Raw genomic sequence first — 17,247 nt, 5'->3', positions numbered from 1 at the left:
TTTAATGCATACAGACCACAAAAGAGCCACAGAACTATTTACATTAAGCTGATAATTATGTCTTACAGGTATAAAATCCCATGATTGTTGGAGAGAAGATTCGGCATGAAATCTAAAACTCTGCCAAACTTTTATAAATGTGTGGTGGAAAATATATTGACTGGCTGCTCAACAAGCCTTATGTGGAAACACCAATGCTCTTTAATGAAAAATTCTACAAAAAGTGGTGGATATGGCCCCATCCATCATGGGTAAAACCCTCCCCACCACTACGCACATCTACCTAAAGTGTCGCAAGACAGCAGCATCCGTTATCAGGGACCCCCACCACCAGGTCATGCTCTCTTTGCTGCAGCATCAGGGAGGTACAGAAGCCTCAAGCCACCAGGTTCGGAAACAGTTATTAACCCCTTAGCCATCAGGTTTTTGAACCAGTGGCGTTAACTTCACTCACTCCATCCCTGAAATGGACCATGGACTCACTTTCAAGGACTCATCTTACGTTCTCAATAGTCATTACTTATTCATTTATTATTCCTTTTTCCTTTTTGTACTTGCAGAGTTTGTTTTTTTGCACACTGGTTGAATGCTCAAGTTGGTGCAGTCTTTCATTGATTCTATCGAGGTTATTATTCTACTATGAATTTGAGTATGCCCACAGGAAAATGAATCTCAGGGTTGTATATGGTGACATACATGTACTTTGATAATAAATTTACTTCAAAATCACCAAAAACTATAATCCCACACAAGTGACCGGATGGTGATGGGAGCTAGGGAAGAAAGAAAAAATATTCCACGATTTTCATTTTGCAAACAAACACGACTGTAAAGTTTTGCTTAAACCTAAAGTTGTTGTTACAAGCTTCACAAGATTTCTTTCTCCTGTGCCTCACACAAATTAGAAATGTTTGTGACTGCTAAATTAACAACAAAAGACACACCCTCCCCATGCTGCCAAGAGTTTAGGAACAGATCGTGCATTTCGATACCAAGTTGAGACGGTCTTTCTGAAACTCTCAACTGCATTCTACAGTTGGCAATAACATCGGAACAAATGTGACTATGCACCTAATGTGTACGATCAAGAACAAGGAACTGCATTCATTAATTTTTCAGTTGACAGGATTCTGCATGAACTTGTTTTTTTAAAAAAAATTAGAGCAGAAATAAGCAACAAAGAAAAAAAATCCCAGCTGTCATTCACAGAAGTCCATAAAATCATCTTTTAAGTCAATGAGTTTCAGACTGCTCGCACCATCTATGTGAAACATCATGTTCCTCTTCTCTTCTTTCTATCACTTTGGTTTTTGGGACAACACAACAAGCACTGGAGGAACTCGGCAGGTCAGGCAGCTTTTAATCGAAAGAAATGGACCAAGACCCTTCATCTGGATAGCTCCCTCCATGGAGGCTACCTGACCCATTTGAGTTCTTCCAGCACTTTTGGTTGGACTCAGATTCCAGCATCTGGAGTCCTGTGCCTCCATTAGTTTTTGAGCCCTTTGCCAAGGCAAATAAAATAACCAGGAAGAACCTATCCAGACCTTGTATAAATTTTATATTAATCAAATCTCTCCTCAGTGTTTTTGGTTCAAAAAGATAAACAGGCCCGATGCTCATGTTTTTCCCCCGGCAAAATATGTAAACTTGTTTTGCATCTACAAGTGCAATTAATTTTTCCTGTGATGTGCATCTATGAAAATTACTTGAATGGTGAAAACAGTGTAGTTCTGCTGGACTACGCTGCCTATTTTCTATACACTGGCAAATAAGAGAATACTGTCGGCCTTTTGAACCACCTGTCCTGCTATCTTGAGGACTCTGAATAAACATTCCTTCTGAAGCTCTCAGCGTCCTTCCATTTATTGTGCATTCCTTCACTGTGGATTTTCACCTCACCCTTCTCAGAATTAAACCATTCTGGAATTAACTGGAAGGTCTTTTCAACTGACCAGTCCATCTTGATCTTCATGAAATCTAAAGCTTTCCTCCTCATTGTCACCTACACAATGAGTGTATTGTTTGCAAGTTCCTCTATCATGCATCTACACTCAAATATAAAATTAGTAATGTATATACGAGGGGTGATTGATAAGTTTGTGGCCTAAAGTAGAAGGAGTCAATTTTAGAAAACCTAGCACATTTATCTTTCAACATAGTCCCCTCCTACATTTACACACTTAGTCCAGCGGTCATGGAGCATATGGATCTTGGACCTCCAGAAGGTGTCCAAAGCAGGGGTGATTGATAAGTTTGTGGCCCAAGGTAGACAGAGTTGAGTTATACAGCTCTCGTTACATGCACATGCAGGTCAACTCTGAGTGATTATGCAGAAAGTTTGAAGTTAATAACTCAACAGGGGTGATAAGTTTGTGGCCAAAGGTAGGAGTTGAGTTACTAACTTCAAACTTTCTGCATAATCACTCAGAGTTGACCTGCATGTAACGAGAGCTGTATAACTCAACTCTGTCTACCTTGGGCCACAAACTTATCAATCAACCATCTGTGAACACTTTCTGGAGGTCCAAGATCCGAATGCTCCATGACCGTTGGACTAAAGCCCAATTTGTATTTCTGCAGCGCATCTATGCCATAGGTACTGCGTACCCTACACCGTGTACCTACGCCGTAGGGTGACATGCAACTCCCCAGAAAAGTAACTCACGCGTCGCAGACTGCAACAACTGTGATTGGTCCGCTTGGTAGCATTGCATTTCCAGTTGCTTCTTCTCTGCCATGTCTGTACACCGATACGAAATAGATGAACCAAATCCTCAAATCTACTTGCCGACATGCGAAAATGTTTGAAATGCATTTCCTCGTCCATGTCTCTCACAAAGAAACTCACTGTGGCAAAGAAACCCTACTGCCAACTAGCATTTTGGCACACACCAATGCATGCTCGCTACGGCGTAGAGCGACACAGAAGTGAAAAATCAGGGCTACAGCATAGCCTATATGCACAAATCAGGAGGGGACCATGTTGAAAAATACATGTGCTAGGTTTTCTAAAATTGACTCCTTCTACCTTAAGCCACGAACTTATCAATCACTCCTCGTATATTACAAAGAAACAAAGGTACCAAGCACTGGACCCTATATACCCGGTAATCCCAATAGTAACAAGGTCCCCACCCACAATACTCCAGCCAACCATTACTAATCATAACTCTCCACCAGGCCAATATGTGTCACTATCCCTAGGTTCCCTTGGAATGCTTCTTTCTGATTTTTTTTTTAAAAAAACCACAGTTATTAAAAACCTTATTAAAACTTGTGTGGACCACCTCAAACATGCTGAGTTAACTGTTCAGATACAACCCTCGTCAATGGCACTGTTACGAATATTCTTACATTCATTCTAGCACCTTGACACGGAGGAGAGGTGAAACACAGATTCCAAAGGGAGAGTATACTGTCGGCCTTTTGTTAAACAAGTGTTAAACAAAAGCAGACATTTACTGGAAATGGAATACAGAGCAAGCAATGGTTGGAAAGTAAAAGATCTGGTTTTGCTTAACTGTATTTACAAATACAAAAAGTAATGTGAATAAGGCAGGTATGGCACATGATATTTTTGCTATTACTGAAACATGGCTTGAAGAATTGGCTATTTAAAAGTTCAGATTTCAAGGCTTACAGATGAGAAAGGAAACGTGGCTTCTAAATAACAGGAAATAGGTGTGCCATCACCAGCTGGCAAAGCAATCAAAGCTGCAGTTCATCAAATAGACCCAACAAGTTAGAAGAGACCGCAGCAGTTCAAGTGGAAAGGATGAAGGTAACAGCCTTGCAAGTAACACGCACATCTCCGAGGAAAATAACAAAAATCTGTAACAATCTTGTGATCCTGCACGTACACTGCTAAGATCTATGATGATTATGACACTATCAAGTTATGAAACAACCCAGTAAACAAAGAGCAAAGGATTAAAAAGTCTTGGCAGAAATAGTTATCAGTAAATCAAAACATTCTTAAAAAAATGTTAACAGCTGGACTTAACATAAAATTCATTCTTTGTTTACAAATTGATGGTATTTAAATACAGGTAATAATCCATTCATTGGCAATAAAAGCAATCAAAACAATTCAGAACGCACTTTCAAAGAATGGTTTTAGCCTATGTAAAATGAAACCTAAACATAACTGAGCATTAGTCAGTGAAGGACTTCTTGGGTTACAATGATAATTAAATACAAAAGGTGTATTTATTCATGCTGTGGCAAATCAGACTGGAATTGACCCTCTGTTTGGAATTGGTGCTGCCAGTCCTCACCCAACTACATCTACCTGGGTTGGAGCAGAGGGCTCAGGTCACTTGGCCTCGGCACTCTTGACTCCATTGGCCCGACAAGCAACAACAAGATCTCAGACACCTTCCCAAAAACTAAAGGATGATTCTGTCATCATGGACCCTCACATTTTTCTTTTGCAGATATGCACAATTTGAAAATGGTTCTGTAGACTCCCCAAAGCAGGCCACATTCCCAAATTATTCTGTGACTACAAACCACAACAGGTACCTGAACTAAAGACTTCTGCTCAGTTACTTGCAGTATCAATCCAGACATATTCCCAACTGGAAAAGGCAGTAGTGTCTGGTTGCCAATGCGCGTTTTCTTCTTCTGACTCTTACTTGGGGACATTTCCAGTAATTGTATCAGTGTCATAACAATAGCATATTGCTTATATAAGCTTACACACACACACTCAACTCTCTCAACTGAACACCACTCCACTCCCTTTGCAACTTTTGCTCATTTCCTTCTCAATTCCTGTTAAACATTGTTTACATTTACTGTATTGTAATTTGCCCTTTACTGTGCCTATTGTCTTGTGTATTATTGTACTGCTTTCCACTGTTTAGTGCACTTTATGTAGTCCCATGTAGGTCTGAAGTCTAAAGTAGTTTTGTTGTTTCACGTAATCTAGTGTAGTTTTGTGTTGTTTCATGTAGCACCAGGGTCCTGGACAAACGATGTTTTGTTTTTACTGTGTACTGTACCAGCAGTTATGGTTGAAATGACAATAAAAGCCACTTGACTTGAATAAGTGTCACACCCCACTTTGCAATATTATAGCATATACCAAAATTAAGAACAAATTTTCTTTTAAAAATGACAGACTTCAAAGTCTCTGAAATGTGCACACACATCCACTGAAAGACCCAAAGACATCGCTTGCTAAATTTAAATACACAAATAGTTTGAGAGAAGATTTGGTGGTATGACATCCAATAAGTGTAATGACAAGTTACTTTAATTGATTTGTGTCATCAACAAATCACAGCTTTGCACGGAGCCAATAAAAGTTTTAGAAATACAAGAATCTAAATTCTCTCAGTTCCAAAAAAGAGCTTATGCAGAAATTCACCCTCACTTGTGCTAAACACAGATATTGAGGGGCAGCTGCAGATGGCACTCCGTTTCTGAAACTCAATTCCACTTACTCCAGTGCAGCTGCTCTGATATGCACACGACTAAAAATGAATTTCCAACTCAGTTTAGTGAAAGTGAAACACGCCAAGACTGGAGAAAGAGACTTCACTACCTTTACCAAGTAAAAGGAAACCAATGAATTGATTTTGCATTTCACCTGAGGTTTGAACAGTGAGTTATCCTTTTTGAGTACAGTATCCCATACCACTTCACCACTAATTTACTTACGTACAACAAACAAGAAAAAAAAAATCTCCAGGTGCTGGAAATCCAAAGCAACACACACTAAATGCTGGATGAACTCAGCAGGCCAGGCAACATCTATAGAAAAGAGTAAACAGCTGACATTTTGGGCCAAGACCTTTCATCAGGATTCACGTGCTGCCAACTTGATGGATCTTTCTGTTCAATATTCCCACCGTCCTTTTTATTCCATATTCCCTTACGAGTCCTTCCAAAGTGTTTTTATTAGGATTAAATTCTATCTGTCATTGCTCTGCCTATCTTGTCAGCAACATTAACAAAACCATACTGACTATCTGATAGTCTCTGCCTTTACAAGTGTACATTAATCATATCTTGATTTTTCCCCAATATTAACATTACTTATCCTTTGGATTAGTAATCCTTATCCTTAGGATTAAATAATCCTAACATTGGTTTATCCTTTCTACCTTTCTTGAACACCACGGCACGTAGTGGTTAGCACGATGCTATTGCAGCTTGATCGAAAGAGTTTGGAGTTCAGTCCCGGCGCCCTATGCAAGGAGTCCTCCCCATGGAATGCCTAGGGTTTTCCCTGGTATCTCTGGATTCCTCCCAAGGGAGGAACCAAAGACATACCAGATAAGTTAACTGGTCATTGTATAATCGGCTCACAATTAGGTTAGGGTTAAATCAGAATCATTGGGGGTTGCTGGTGGTGTGGCTCAAAGGACCAAAAGAATCTGTTCTGCAGTACATCTTTAAATAAATAAATAAAGCTATTCGTAAGCATGGAGATATGCATTTTCAAGCTTTTGTATCACCTGGCCAATGGGGGAGAGAAGAAGAGAGAATGTTTGCAGTAGGTGGGGGTCTTTGATTATGCTGACTGCTTTACTAAGGCAGCGAGAAGTTTGGAGAGACCATTAGGGGAGTCTGGTCTTTGTGACCAACTCAAATCTCAGTCATCTGCCACCTTCCTGCTCCCTACAGCCAGAGGGGCAGGACTGGAGTAATCCCCGACATCGTGCTGCAGCACACTGGAGTAATCCCTGACATTATACGGCTGGATCCCTTCACCAAGATTGTTTACAGCTGAACGCCTGAAGCTCACCCATGACATCGGCATCTTACAGTACCTTGTTCCACCCAGACCCCCAGGGGATTATAACACTGTTACCCCTCACAAACACCCCTCAATGTGGGTCTCAGCTGAATGTGTAAACACTATAAACAGAGACATTCACTCCATCCTCAGACCCTGATATCCAATAATTCCTCCTCCTTGCAGTAGGTGGGGTCTCCTCCAAGGCTGAGTACAAAGTAAATGGCAGGATACCTGATAGTGTGGAGGAGCAGAGGGATCAAGGGGTACATGTCCACAGATCCCTGAAAGTTGCCTCACAGGTAGATAGGGTGGTTAAGAAAGCTTACGGGGTGTTAGCCTTCATAAGTCGAGGAACAGAGTTTAAGAGACGCGATGTAATGATGCAGCTCTATAAAACTCTAGTTAGGCCACACTTGGAGTACTGTGTCCAGTTCTGGTCGCCTCACTATAGGAAGGATGTGGAAGCATTGGAAAGGGTACAGAGGACATTTACCAGGATGCTGCCTGGTTTAGAGAGTACGGATTATGATCAGAGATTAAGGGAGCTAGGGCTTTACTCTTTGGAGAGAAGGAGGATGAGAGAAGACATGATAGAGGTGTACAAGATATTAAAAGGAATAGACAGTGGACAGCCAGCGCCTCTTCCCCAGGGCACCACTGCTCAGTACAAGAGGACATGGCTTTAAGGTAAGGGGAGGGAGTTCAAGGGGGATATTAGAGGAAGGTTTTTCACTCAGAGAGTGGTTGGTGTGTGGAATGCACTGCCTGAATCAGTGATGGAGGCAGATACACTAGTGAAGTTTAAGAGACTACTAGACAGGTATATGGAGGAACTTAAGGTGGGGGGTTATATGGGAGGCAGGGTTTGAGGGTCGGCATAACATTGTGGGCCGAAGGGCCTGTAATGTGCTGTACTATTCTATGTTCTGTTCACTAGTTATACTCTTAAACCTTACCACACTGATAGAATGTTTTGAGACTTCCTTCTATCTTAGCAAGCAGAGGTTTCTTTAAACTATCTCCTGCCCCTTCACAAAGCTCCTCTCCAGTTGTCAATACTCTATGCCTGACAAGTGCTTCATTTTTTTTCTCTTTACCCATTTCTTGATATCCCTTGACATCCAGAGATCCATAGACACATGGTCCCCTCTTTGGGAACATTTTGGCCCCAAGCACTCATTTCACTGCTGAATGAGTCCCATTTGTCAGTCTACCTTCTCCAGGTCCTTCATGGCATTGAAACCCATCGTCTCTCAATTCAGGACCCTAATTTCTGGACTTTCCTGTCCCTTTCCTCATGATATTGAATTTTTCCCCCCCAGAGCCACCACATCTGTAGTAGGAACAGGATATAGGAATCTACATAGAACTTGGACACACTTTTAATAAAAAAAAATCAACTAGGCAATCTCAGTTAATATCAGAAAAACAGAAATCCTAAGATGTTATTAATCTCTGAAAATGTACACAAAGTAACAGATTAGTTAATCAATACTGCAATGCCAACTTCTCTTAAGTTTGTGTCCCACCTCCCCCTTTGCCCAATATCACACAAGATGGTTCTCAACATGGAATGCCAAGTCATCAGCTCGAGTCCTCTTCTAGCCCTGTCTGCATCAGCAATATCACACCCCCAAGTGCTGATCAAATTCCTTGCATTAAAGAGGGTGTAACTGAGCCTTGCATTCTTCCAGTATCTTGTCATGTTCATGCCTGCCCCACTTCCACTTCCATTCAACTGCACCTCCCAAAAATATCATTTTAAGGCCTTGCTGCTTAACATGCAGCCTAGCTCCCTAAACTGCAGGACCTCTTCCCTCTTTACCCATGTTAGTAGTACCAATATGAAAGACGACAGGTCACAGAGTTACCAATTTAAAATTACGGCTAAGCATTTTTTTCAAGCAAGGAAATGCATTACAGTTGAATTGGCCTCACACTGATGTGATGACTATAAATAATTCATACAGCTTTACAAAGAACCCTAATTAACTACAAGTTTTCTACCAGACCTCAAATTTTATTTTCAACTTTAACAACTAAAGAATTCAGCATAAAGAACTGCACAAGCAGATACCCATACAAGCCTGTTATATATGGGAGCAGAAATCAGCCCAACAAGTCAGTTCTGCCATTTCATCTTGGTTCATTTATTATCCAGCTGCTCAACCCCATTCTCCTGTCTTCTCACCAAAACCTAATCAAGAACCTATCAGCCTCCGCTTTAAATATACCCAATGATCGGTCTTCACAGCTGTCTGTGACAATGAATTCCACATATTCAGCACCCTCTGGCTGAAGAAATTCTTCATCTCTGTTCTAAAGGGACCTCCTTTAATTCTGAGGTTGTGTCCTCTGGTCCTGGACTTCCCCACTGTAGGAAACACCCTCTCCACTGAGACTTCTCAATATTTGATAGGATTCAACGAGATTTCCCCACCTCACCCCGTTCTTCTAAGCTCATGAGTCCCAGAGTCATCTAATGCTCCTGATACTTTTAACCCTTTCGCTCCCAGAATCATTCTCACGAACCTCCTCTAGACCCTCCTCCACAGCTCACCCTCTCATTAAGCTTTGAGAATTGCAAGCTAAACACCTGGAAGAGGACACGGTACGTCAAGGAAAGCCTGATAAGGGAAACGCCTCACGGAATCCAACAGAAACTCAACGTTCCAGCCTGACTCCTGCAGTTTGATGTCATCCGATGCATTTGATTAGATTATACCACCTCACACCCAGCTATTTGGTATTTTTAATTACTCCCAGCCCTCATAATGTGGTTCAATAAATGCATATTTATACATCGTCCGTGTCTACTCTTTCTGTGTAATTAAATATGGAACGTGGATATCCAACTTAAAAATGATGCCGGTCAGTTTTGCTCATTTAGTTTTCAGAGCAAGATTTGCGTTTTACGTAAATACGCAAAAAGAAGTTCCAATAGTTTCGACTCACTGCCGATGTATTCTCAATCACTGAGTATAAATAATGAATAAATATTAATAAAGCCTATGTCAAACAAATAAAACGTGCTATTTATAGGGTACAAAAGTAGCTCCGCCGAGACTCCAGGCAAATCAGCACATGGATGCAACATCGGACATGGTTAATTTTTTTAAAATTCTGCATCAAACACTTCAAGTTTGTTGCCAAGAATGCATCAGCTACCGATACGGATTTCCACGTACATTAATGCTATTAATAGCCACGAGGAGGATCGGGGCAGGCAACTACGTTTATCCCCCCCCTGTAACAAGGTAGAATCTGGGAATAATCCCAGGATTTCCGACTAGATTCGACACAAGCTTTGTCGCCGAATGGAGTCTTCGTTCAGGTCGCCACTGCCTAACGGGCTGGGAAGGAGAAGCGAGAGGCTCCCAGCCGCCGGCAGAGCTCGCCTTGCCCCGGTCTGAGCGAGTCACCCGCCGCTAAGCTGACCTTGAAGCGGAGCGCGGCCCCACCGGCACCCGCAAATCAAGGCATCGCTTGGTAAATACGTGGCATCCGCTCGGCTTGTAGCCTCTCCATGCAGCGCCTGGCGCGACCTCCCCACGCAGCAATTTGTATCAAACCCGCACCGTGTTCCTAGATTGCACTGCCTCACCTCCCAGGCATCCCGCGACGAAATCCAATGCCATATCTCGTTCCGAGCTGAATGAAATGAGACTGCCTCCGCAATCGAGCCGCTCACACTAAGCCAGGCCTTTCTGGTCGGCTCCTGATGGCGTTACAGCCGAGGGTTCACTGAGCTGCGGCTCCGGTGGTTTAAATGCATCAATAGCACAGATCAGGTTCAGAGATTAATCCAGTACACGCGCTCTCTCCCCTCGACTTGATGTACCACCTCCAAGTCGAACATTAGCGACTAAGCTTCTCTATTTCGAAATTTTCTGTATGTGCTTTATGGCCTTTTTTAGATCAAATGCCATCCAATCCGAACAGCCGCAAGTCAACACCCCCGACTACCGGCCCGCCCCTGCCTGCCATTGGCTGCGTCTCGGTCTGGGTCTGGGTCTGGGCAGTGAGTCTGGCCATGAGACTGGGCACAAAGTAAGCTGCGTGTATCGGATCTCCTTGCACAACTTCTCCTCTCACTGGGCCAGTGGTGCATTTAGCAAACTCGACATTTTCATTAACCGCCTCTGAAAAATAAAGAGCAAACACGAGGAAATCTGCAGATGCTGGAAGTTCAAACAACACACGCAAAATGCTGGTGGAACACAGCAGGCCAGGCAGCATCTAGGGTCTCGGCCCGAAACGTCGACATCGCTTCTCCCTGTAGATGCTGCCTAGCCTGCTGTGTTCCACCAGCGTTTTGTGTGTGTTGTCTGAAAAATAAAACAGCAATCATTTTCCTCTCGACCGTCTACGGGAGTTGAGGAAGTTGTGTGGATTCTCGAAGATGAAGACTCCCACGCGGAAATACCGCCGTTGGCATGGGTAACGATTGAGCACGCTGGTGAGTGCCCGGCCAGGTTACTGTCGGTCAGACACAAGATGCCACTCCCGGGTGTCCCGTCTCCAGAATCAGATTTTTTATCGCTGGTATATGTCGTGAAATTTGTTGGGTTTTTTTTTGTGACAGCAATGAAGCGCAAGACATAAAAATACTATGAATTACAAAGATAAATACTGGGAAAGAGGAATGGGAAGGTGGTGCTTAGGGACCATTCAGAAATCTGATAGCGGAGGGGAAGAAGCTATTCCTGAAACAGTTGAGTGTGGCTCTCTTTAGGCCTCTCTGTGGTAGTAACGAGAAGAGGGAGTTCCCGGATGGTGAGGGCCTTTTAATCATGGCTGCCGTCTTCTCGAGGTACTGCCTCTTGCTGCCAGGAAGGCTTGTGCCCAGAATAGAGTCTACAGTTCTCTACAGCTGCTTGAAATTGTGAACATGAGAGCCTTTGGTGATGGTGCTGCAAGGAGAGATACAGGGGGCCAGGATTTCTGTAGATCGGTGATTAGTTTTGAGGGGATGATGGTGTTGAGTACTGAGCTGTAACCAATAAGCATCTGTTTTCCTGTTGTCTAGATGCTGCGTGCAGACTGGGGAGACAGTGAGATTGTCTTCTCTGTTGACCTGGTGAGGTGGTAGGTGAATTGCCTGCTCAGGTAGGAGCCAGAACCAACCTCTAGAAGCTTTTCGTGATAGCAGATGTGAGTGCAGTGCCCTTGTTGGCGGCTCACCCTGCTGTTCTTGGGCACCTGTATAACTGCTGCTCTTTTGAAGCGGGTGAGTTCCTCCAACTGCAGCAGTGAGGGACTGAAGATGTCCTTGAACACTCCCACCAGTTGATCAGCACAGATTTTCAGTACCCTGAGTAACACAAACAAAATGCTACAGGAACTTGGCAAGTCAGACAGCATCTACAGTATAGAGGGGAATAAATAGTCAACGTTTCAAGTCAAGACTCTTCATCAAATCTCGGCCTGAAATATCAAATGTTTCTCCCTCCATAGATCCTGTCTGGCTTGCTGATTTCCAAGAGTGTTTTGTGTGTGTTGCTCAAGATTTCCAGCATATGCAGAACCTCTTGTGTGTATAATTTTCAGTACACAGCCAGGTACACCATCAGGACCTGACACCTTGTGAGAGTTCACATTCTTGAAAGATGTTCTGAAATCAGCCTCTGAAACCAAGATCACAGGGTTGCCAGATGCTGTGGGAATTTGCACGGATATTTGGAGTCAACGAGCTACAACAGTGTTAATTCATTGCAAAAGTATCCTTGCCAGCCAGTTGCAAGAACCACAGAATGTGGGCAGAAATGTGGATGGAGCATAGATAAAAAATGCGGCAGGGGTGTAAGTGCTTAAGTTTATAATCTTGATGGATGGAAACCATACAGAGTCTCTGGGAAAAATAGTTTGGTCCCTGGAGAAAATGGTTGTGGAGGATCCTTACAGTGACAACTTCCCCTGTGACCCTTTGTAGTTACCTCAGTTGGACTTAATTCCTTTGGCACACTCTCCTCATTCCAGGTGAAGGATGTGGCCCTCAAGAATGTCTCCACTTCATTTAATTCCTTCAGGAATTTCATTTGGTCCTGGGCTATTAGTGTCAGTTTTTGTCAGGTGCTGTGACATCAAGAGATCATGGATGCTGTGCTGTAGAAAGTGATCAAGGGCACTCCAATCAAAAACAGAGAACTACTTGAAGACATTTTGAAGCAGTCTTTTCTTCAGGCATTGTCCTTGATACCCTCTCATCTATTGTTGACAGGGTGGGTTTTGGGCATTGGAGCTGTAGAAGGTCTTGACTATGCTGAAGGGTCTCCTACATCTTTTCCGCCAACCACTTTCTTAGGTCGTGGGTTTTTTTGTTAGATCTTTCTTTTGGATATTTGGAATTGTATTTTATTTCTCCGTAAGACCTGATGGTTTTTTTTTCCAGTCCCAGAAATCTTGTTCACAATCAATTAGTTCCTGGGCCTCTGGTTATTTTCAACAAACCGGTCAGAATATCTCCTGCTAGAGGAAATCTTCACTGATGCTAATCTTGGTTGACTTCAGGGCAAGACATTATCAACATTCTGCAGCTCCTATGGGTCAACAGATTTTCAGTGAGGAACGAAACAGAGCTCTCTCCATGGGATCTTCAGCACTCATTCCCCTGCACCATCACTCCTCTTGCTACCGCAGTTTATGAAGATGACAAGACTTCATAAGGTGGGCAGCAGCTTAGCAGTTGTCAGTACCTGTTGTGGGTTTGGTTACATGGGTATCGTATGTATTCCTTCCTAATAATACTGGTTATAATTTCATAACTTATCCCCTCATGAGGGAAGTTCTGTATTTAGCAAACAATTTTTCATACATAAAAAAAGAAACACTTGGGTAATACAAAGTTTTTCACAACTTAAGAAACCCCAAATTAACCACAGGCCTGAAGTATAGTCACTGCTGTGTGCTGCAGGAAATTTAATCCCTACAATAAACTCCAACAATGTGATAATGACCAGAAGTTTAATTTAGAGGAGTTTTTAAAAAACTGTTGGAACAACTTAACAGGTTAAACAGTTTCTGTGGATGGAAGGTCGGTGTTTTGGGTAGAGACTCCACCAGGACTGGAGTAGAGGGAAGGTAGCCAGTATATTAGAAGTCAAGGGGAGGGATGAATCAGAAATGAGTGGAGCCAGTGAGAAATAAGGAACCAATGACCCAAGGTCAAAGCTGGGGAGGGGGAAGTGTTGAGAAGGTGCCAGTTAGTCTTAGATGGTATCAGATAAAGGAAGGATGATGTGTGGGGTGGGGGTGGATGATGAATCTTAGTAACAAGGAGGAGAGGGATGGAGGTGAACAAAGGGAGAAAGACTCTGGGTGGACTAATGGGAGTGAAAAACGAACGCAGAAAGTGTGTAACTTGAAATTGAAAAACCCAGTGTTCATACCCTTGGACTTGGTACTGAATATGAGATACTGCTCCTCCGTTTAGCCTCACCAAGGCAGTGGAGATGTCCAAGGACTGACAACTTGGTGTGGGATTGGGAGGGAGAGTAGAAAGGACCTGCATCCAAGAACTCAAGGCGGCCATTGTGGAGAGAGCACAGGTACACTGAAAAACAATTGCCTCGTCTGCTTTTCACCTTGCCACTGTAGAGGGGCTGAATTGTGAGCACTGAATGCAATGGACCAGGTTGGAGGAGGTGTATGTGTAAGGAAGGACTTAAACAAACCTTCCAGCTGACTCAGAGATTCATGTGCATGTGATTGTCTTCAACCAAGTGGTATGACTATTGAATATTTTATTTCAGTTAAACAAGGCCTCTGTTTTCTTTTCCCACTCTCACCAGTCCATGTAGGATCTCTGTCCCTCTCTCTGTTCAGCTTTTCCATTCCCCACCCCCACATCAATTATGTAGACATTGCCCTCCCCAACCTGGTTCTATCTACTAATCACCCACCCCTTATCAGGTTCTATCACTTCCAGATCTCTGTCTCTACTCTCCTATACCCTGACTTTTTGCCTACATCTTTTAGTATTTGGTTCCACTTATCACCTACAAACTCCCTCTCAACTTTCTCTCGTCCTCCATCTGACTCCATCTGCCTATCACCACTCCCACCCTCCTTGGCTGATTCACCAGCTTTTTCCTACCAGCCTCTGTCTTATTCATTCCCTCTGCATTCTATATACTCACTATCTTCTCAGTTATGAATCAGACTCTTGACTCAAAACATTGATCAATGATTTGCCTCCACAGATACCGACAATTTGTTTTTGCTCCTGATTTCAGCATCTGCAGTCTTTTATGCTCCGTTCATTTGAAGAATGTTGAATGAATGATATTAGGACAGCTCTTTGTTGATAATGTCATTGGACCTTTTATGTGAGGATCTAATGAGAGTCCAGAAAGACTCCTAATAGTTCTATGATGTAATAACATTCAGAGTAGAGTGCTTATTGCAGGAGTCCAGTGTGACACAATTGAACAAACTGGCTAGCTAGATGGAGTGTAGCTGGAGTATCCATATTGGGAACCTTGGCCAGAGAGAGGATACTAATATTGATTTACTTATACTTGCAGGATTTTACTGAACCAACATTGGCAGTACGTCTCATACCTGTGGAAACTTGGTCACATCCCTTGTGCAGGACTACACTCAGTTTTGGATACAGCTTGTGAAGATATAGAGATACGGGGGTAGACAGCACAAATGCCAATTCACCAGAATGAAAATAAGGTGTTAATCAGACAAATGCGAGTAAGGTATTTGATAAACTGACTTATTCAGAGCCGTTAATTTGGTAGCTACAGAGGATGATAATTATCAAAGTATTCACACCAATTTATGACAATGTTGGGTCAATTTCCCTTCTTCTAAGTGTTCCTGTGGAGTTTAAGCTGAAGATACACTCATTTTAGAATCAATTACACTACATTTTCATAAAAATTCCAAATCGCAAAGAAATCCATAAGTAAACGGAAGCATCAATTAGAGTAGGATTGTTGGTAGGTAAGACCCAGGAATGGCATTTTGGTAGAGATGGACAGGTGGGTGGTATATAATGAAATTCATGCCAACTTTCATCAAGAAATGAATATGTTATATGGTTATATAAATATAGACAATTCCTTGGAATCACAAACAAGAGAAAATCTGCAGATGCTGGAAATCCAAGCAACATACACACACACACAATGCTGGAGGAACTCAGTAGGCCAGGCTGCATCTATGGAAAAGAGTACAGTTGACATTTCGGGCCGAAACCCTTCATCAGGACTGGAATGATGAAGGGTCTCAGCCCGAAGCATCGACTGTACTCTTTGCCATAGATACAGCCAATTTCTAAGAAAGATGGTTTTCAATTCCTTCATATTAAAGTCAAATAAACACACTAATAAACACGAGATTCACTGTCATTCTCTTCAATTAAAAAATTGCTCAACACTCAGGCTTCCCTGTTGAAATCAATGAAAGAAGGAAGTGGCTTTCTACTTAAGTTAATGAAACATGACCAATGCATATGATTCTTATATTTAAAGCAACAATTTTTGTGGGCTGATGACATTTGTAGTTCTGCAATAAATCCTGGCCATTCCTTTATTTTGAAATATCAGCTCACATGACACATATGGTCAGTGGTAGATATTTTTCAATTCATTGCATTTCTGATTGAAGACTGCTCTATCTGACCAATTTTCATATTAAAATATGGATTTACTAACCAATCTATTTTTACTGGTGTTATTTTGAGACAAAAATAGCTTAGGCATCAGGTAAACTCCTGCTTTTTAAAACAATTGAGTCAAAGTAACTAATATAAGCGATCATCTTTATTATTATGTATGGCTTACAGCTTCATGGATGTCATGAGTACATTACCTTTTTCTCACATAAAAAGTTTATGTTTTAAATGTTAAAAATTCAGTGAGTATTCACAGCTATTCAGTTATGAAATGCCCCAGACCAAATCTGAATCTTGGCTCTTTCAATATCTGTATGCTTTAGATAACTAAGGGTACAATTATCTTCCTGTAACTCAGCACATGGTGCATTTGCAGATGCAGATAACAGGAAAAAGTTCAGATGAGGATTTGACTGCTTTCATTTTTAATTCAGTTTCTTCTCCACAAATGTGTATGGTGTGACCCGACTACAAATGAATGAAATGGCAGCTTCTGCTGATGTTCTGTTACCGAGGTGGGTATGCATTGGAACAACATCCATCTCAGTGAGCAAGACAAGGCTTGTGGCTTCTCACTGCTTTCACATTGTTTTTAAAAGTCATTTAAATAATTTTGATAGTTGCTACAAAAAAATCATATGCAATATTCCTAAAACTATAAGCTATTAAATAAATATACAGTCACACAGCCCATCAGCACAGCAGTGCAGTGAGTAGAACCCTAGATTCGATCGTAACCTGTGTGGAGTTGGCATGTGTTCCCTGTGGCCACGTGGGTCATCTCAAGGTGCTCCTGGTTTCTCCCACATCCCAAAGAGGTGCATCTTGCTAGGTTAATTCAGAAGTGTCAATTGTCCCTGATAAA

General features: G+C 42.2%; 1 protein-coding gene and 1 long non-coding RNA gene across 4 annotated transcripts in view; one reads left to right on the top strand and one right to left on the bottom strand.

Annotated features, from left to right (window-relative positions):
• The window catches only part of slc25a29l (solute carrier family 25 member 29-like), a 37,742-nt gene extending 27,037 nt beyond the window's left edge, over positions 1-10,705 (bottom strand). For all 3 annotated transcript variants that reach the window (XM_073039676.1, XM_073039677.1, XM_073039675.1), the window contains exon 1: positions 10,359-10,705. Coding sequence is in view for 1 of the 3 variants with exons in the window: in XM_073039675.1 (XP_072895776.1) it covers positions 10,359-10,392 (34 nt within the window). In the remaining 2 variants the exon portion in view is untranslated. The remainder of the gene's footprint in view (positions 1-10,358) is intronic.
• A 72-nt stretch (positions 10,706-10,777) lies between these two features.
• Positions 10,778-16,425, top strand: LOC140724906 (uncharacterized). Its single transcript, XR_012098217.1, has 3 exons — positions 10,778-11,213; positions 13,265-13,420; positions 15,280-16,425. It is a non-coding gene; the product is annotated as an uncharacterized lncRNA (long non-coding RNA).
• The last annotated feature ends 822 nt before the right edge of the window (positions 16,426-17,247 follow it).

The sequence above is a fragment of the Hemitrygon akajei genome, chromosome 3 (assembly GCF_048418815.1).
Source record: "Hemitrygon akajei chromosome 3, sHemAka1.3, whole genome shotgun sequence".
NCBI lineage: Eukaryota > Metazoa > Chordata > Chondrichthyes > Myliobatiformes > Dasyatidae > Hemitrygon > Hemitrygon akajei.
The sequence above is the reverse complement of the archived record's forward strand: the minus strand, read 5'-3'. Positions and strand labels throughout refer to the sequence as shown.